We start from the raw sequence: 4469 nt of genomic DNA on the forward strand, positions 1-4469 counted from the left end.
ATATACTTTATCTGATGAAGAGCACCTGCTTTCTCACGCCATGTAGTTTCTAGCCTGACTCGTTATCTGATACAATGTTTCAATTTCATTTCAACGTTTCTTTTGTGGCATCTGCGTTCTCACAGGAGCAGGAGCGCTCCCCCTCCCTTACAAAACAAACCTCGTGATAGCTGTTTCTGGCCCTACTGTCTTGTCACCAGGGCTTAAAAACGAAATTATTTTTCAATCGGTTCGCTCCGAGCAGAACCAGAATATTTAACGTTTCCGTTCTCGTGTTCCGCCACCAACACAGCGTTCCTGAACCGGTTAAGAACGAAAAATAACGTTCCGTTCACCGTTCCGGGGGTGTTAGCCTATTAAGACGCTATAGGCCTACAGTATTTCTTGTACAAATATTTTCTTGTACTGTTGTTGCAAGCTATTTTATTCTGCGCCTGTAGGCCTATTGTTTGTTTTTATTTCGTTTTGTAATGTTTTATGTAATTTATAAATAATTAGTCACCTCATTCATTCATCTGCACAATCCCTCATGCGTTCCTTTTGTATGGGAGCTCCGGATTTGGCGCCTATACGTAGCCTATCGTCTGACATCCGCGGTCTTTAATATTATAGTAATTTAACTTATCCTATTCAATGATCAGGGTTGCACGGCACATTGTCACTAAAGTGTGCTCATATTAATTAATGTAGCCTAATCATTTGGTTTGTGAAAGTCAAGACGTGACAGAAATCTGTGCAACTATAGGCATATGACTAGATTCCAAGAGGCGCGCTCGCTTTCACAGCCTAATTGCCGAGTTGAACTCTGAAGGAGGCAGACCATTAAATTCGCAAAACATAGGTTTATGCATACTAGTATACATCCAAGCAACTGTACTCTGTGTCTTAAATAGCCAAACCATACTTGGAGCGAGATGCGCAAAGAGTGAAAATTGGCTTCCGCTGAATGTTGGTTATAAAGATAGAGGAACTTTATTGCAGACACGCAGGTCCATATAAAACATTATATTTGCACAGTAGGCAGGTCCATATAAAACATTATATTTGCACAGTAGGCTATTATTTCTTTCACTTTATTATTTGCATCATTCTTTGTGGACCAATGTTGGAATAAATTTGCCTTCGAACGTTATTGCCCTCTCTGACATCCGCGGTCTTTATGTGAAATCTAGTTTTAGCCTACTGAAACATTACAGGCTATAGGCTATCCTACTCTTCTTCAATTAAACAAAATAAATCACATTGATATCTTTGCTAAGTAATAAGCTGTAAGGACAGGCTGAACTACTGTTTTGCACTGGAAAACAAAGGAGAGTGTGTGACAGCCCTGCGCAACTCATGCAAATTGGCTGCCGCTGAGTAGTTGGGAAACATCAAGAATAGTCATGCATCTTAGCTCGCAGAGTTTGAGAAACATCCTCAATTTTTCTAAATAGCACTTGTTGTAGAAACTTGGGAATCCTGTTTTTAGACTAGTCATATAATCGGTTACAAAACCACCGTCTAGTCATCAGTGAAAATAGTCGCTGCGCACATCCCTAGTCGGAACTAGGCTATGCATGTTGTGTGTTGTTGTAATATCTAAATCTCTTCATTTCGCTAAGCAAGCATTTAAGATCCTGACTGTGAAATAACAGATTTAGGGGCCTAGGCTACATTACAAAAACAGGACAAGATGTAGGCTACAAATTTAATTAATTTAATTTAGCCTATTCGGCCATAAAAGGCTCAGCTTTCTTCTTTTTTACAATTATTTTTAAGTTATATAGGCCTACTACAAAGAACGAAAAAATAATGTTATTAACCGGTTTTAAAGATTTCAAATTAACGTTTCTGTTCTGGAACAATTAAAGACCATTTCGTTTTCGTTCCTGTTTCTGTTCCTCGTAAAATACCGTTCGTTTTCGGTTTTCGTTTCCGTTCCTTGAACCGGTTCGGAGCCTTGCTTGTCACAATATGCTGCTTCTGGCCTAAACTGACTTTAAGAATAGACACATATAATATAATCTTGATTAGAACAAAGGGTCGAGCTTAATTAGGCAAATTAATACACGACAATAACCAGAAGACAACATGAAGCCGACAGATGACAAAGCAGAGCTTTGAGAACAGGAATGTGATGCTGCTGTCAATTTATTAACACACTGGGGTTGTGATGTAGTAGAGGTGGTTCGGTGTGTGTGTGTGTGTGTGTTTATATGTTAGAGGGAAGCTGCTCTAACCCTGAGCTACACATCATCTCTGTATGCTCGCTGAGTGAGAGAACATGGGGAGTGTGTGTGTGTGTGTGTGTGTGTGTTGGGGGGTGAGAGCTGTGAGTGAGAGAACATGGGGAGTGTGTGTGTGTGTGTGTGTGTGTTGGGGGGTGAGAGCTGTGAGTGAGAGAACATGGGGAGAGTGTGTGTGTGTGTGTGTGGGGGGGGGCTCTGATTGTCCACGAGAGGAGACAGGAAGGAGGACTGCTGGGGGGGGGTGGTCCAGCAGGGCTGAGGTGGAGTGTATGTGATTGGGTTGGTCCAGCCTAGAATGTCTCAAGTATTATAAGAAGGGTAACAGTCTGTGGTCCAGGTTCCAGTCCTGGTCCTGGTCCCGGTACTGGTATTGGTCCTGGTTCCAGTCCTGGTCTGGTCCTGGTTCCAGTCCTGGTTCCAGTCCTGGTTTCAGTCCTGGTTCTGGTCCTGGTCTGGTCCTGGTTCCAGTCCTGGACCCGGTCTGGTCCTGGTCCTGGTTCCAGTCCTGGTCCTGGTCTTGACTAGGTCTTCTGCTCTGCGGGGGCTGGGGGCGGTGTGCTGGTCTCTGGCTTCAGGATCTGGTAAGTGATCAGGTACTCTGGGTAGGCCTGGGGGGGACAGAACACAATGCTAGACTAGGCTAGGCTAGGCTAGACTAGGCTGTGTGTCCACCAACCAGCTGTATGTATCTGAACAGCGCCGAGCTCACAGCTGCTCAGAGCGCTAGAGCTGGAGTTTAGAGCTGGCTAGGCCGCCGATTTTTTACACCTACGTTAGCAATGAGTGTCGCGTTATTGCAGACTACAAAGCCAAGTTAAGATAGCTAGCTAATGTCAGCTAGTGCTAACGTTCGCTTGCCAAAAACCCACCGTTGGCGTCAGAACAGTCTTTTATAGGTAGACGTCATTTAAGCTAGCCTGACTTGAGCACATGTAGTTCAACTTTTTTCAGTTGAAAAAAAGTCTAGAGCCATGGGGCTGGTTGTACCCCAGTAGAGACAGGGTAGAGAGAGTAGACACACAGTAGAGACAGAGTAGAGAGAGTAGACACACAGTAGAGACAGTAGAGAGAGTAGACACACAGTAGAGACAGAGTAGAGACTAGACACACAGTAGAGACAGAGTAGAGAGAGTAGACACACAGTAGAGACAGAGTAGAGACTAGACATACAGTAGAGACAGAGTAGAGACTAGACACACAGTAGAGACAGTAGAGACACAGTAGAGACAGAGAGAGTAGAAACACAGTAGAGACAGAGTAGAGACTAGACACACAGTAGAGACACAGTAGAGAGAGTAGACACACAGTAGAGACAGAGTAGAGACTAGACACACAGTAGAGACAGGGTAGGGACACAGGAGAGACAGAGTAGAGAGAGTAGACACACAGTAGAGACAGAGTAGAGACTAGACACACAGTAGAGACAGGGTAGGGACACAGGAGAGACAGAGTAGAGAGAGTAGACACACAGGAGAGACAGAGTAGAGAGAGTAGACACACAGGAGAGACAGAGTAGAGAGAGTAGACACACAGTAGAGAGAGTAGACACACAGTAGAGACGGGGTAGAGAGAGTAGACACACAGTAGAGACAGGGCAGAGAGAGTAGACAGAGACAGAGTAGATACACAGTAGAGATAGAGTAGAGACACAGTAAAGACCGAGGAGAGGTAGAGCAGAGACAGATTTGTGTGTGTGTGTGTGTGTGTGTGTGTCTGACCTGCTCTCCTCTGTAGATGACGTATTCAGCGTAGGCCAGGCCGTTGACGCTGGGTCGACCAATCACAGAGTGGTGTCCGGGCGGGGCGTGGGCCATCTTCATCGCGCTGAACTGGAGGAACGACTTACCCAGAGTCACCCTGCAGAACAACATCTGCCTGCACACACACACACACACACACACACACACACACACAGAGGCATGTTAGTACACCACATACACACACACACACACACACACACACACAGAGGCATGTTAGTACACCACACACACACACACACACACACACACACACACACACACACACACACACACACACACACACACACAGAGGCATGTTAGTACACCACAAACACACACACACACAGAGGCATGTTAGCACACCACAAACACACACACACACACACACACACACACACACACACACACACACACACAGAGGCATGTTAGTACACCACAAACAAACACACACACACACACACACACACACACACACACACACACACACGTGTGTGTGTGC

The 4469-nt window shown here is 45.2% G+C and overlaps 1 protein-coding gene across 1 annotated transcript in view; it reads right to left on the reverse strand.

Annotated features, from left to right (window-relative positions):
- Window positions 1–2719: 2719 nt before the first annotated feature.
- The window catches only part of LOC311328916 (poly [ADP-ribose] polymerase tankyrase-1-like), a gene marked incomplete at its 5' end in the record, with an annotated part of 13776 nt that continues 12026 nt past the window's right edge, over window positions 2720–4469 (reverse strand). Inside the window, 2 exons of the mRNA XM_084462813.1 lie at window positions 2720–2839; window positions 3950–4106. Coding sequence (XP_084318939.1) covers window positions 2753–2839; window positions 3950–4106 — 244 coding nt within the window. The 3' untranslated portion in view covers window positions 2720–2752. The remainder of the gene's footprint in view (window positions 2840–3949; window positions 4107–4469) is intronic.

The sequence above is a fragment of the Borostomias antarcticus genome (genome assembly GCF_949987555.1).
Source record: "Borostomias antarcticus genome assembly, contig: scaffold_143, whole genome shotgun sequence".
Taxonomy (NCBI): Eukaryota; Metazoa; Chordata; class Actinopteri; order Stomiiformes; family Stomiidae; genus Borostomias; species Borostomias antarcticus.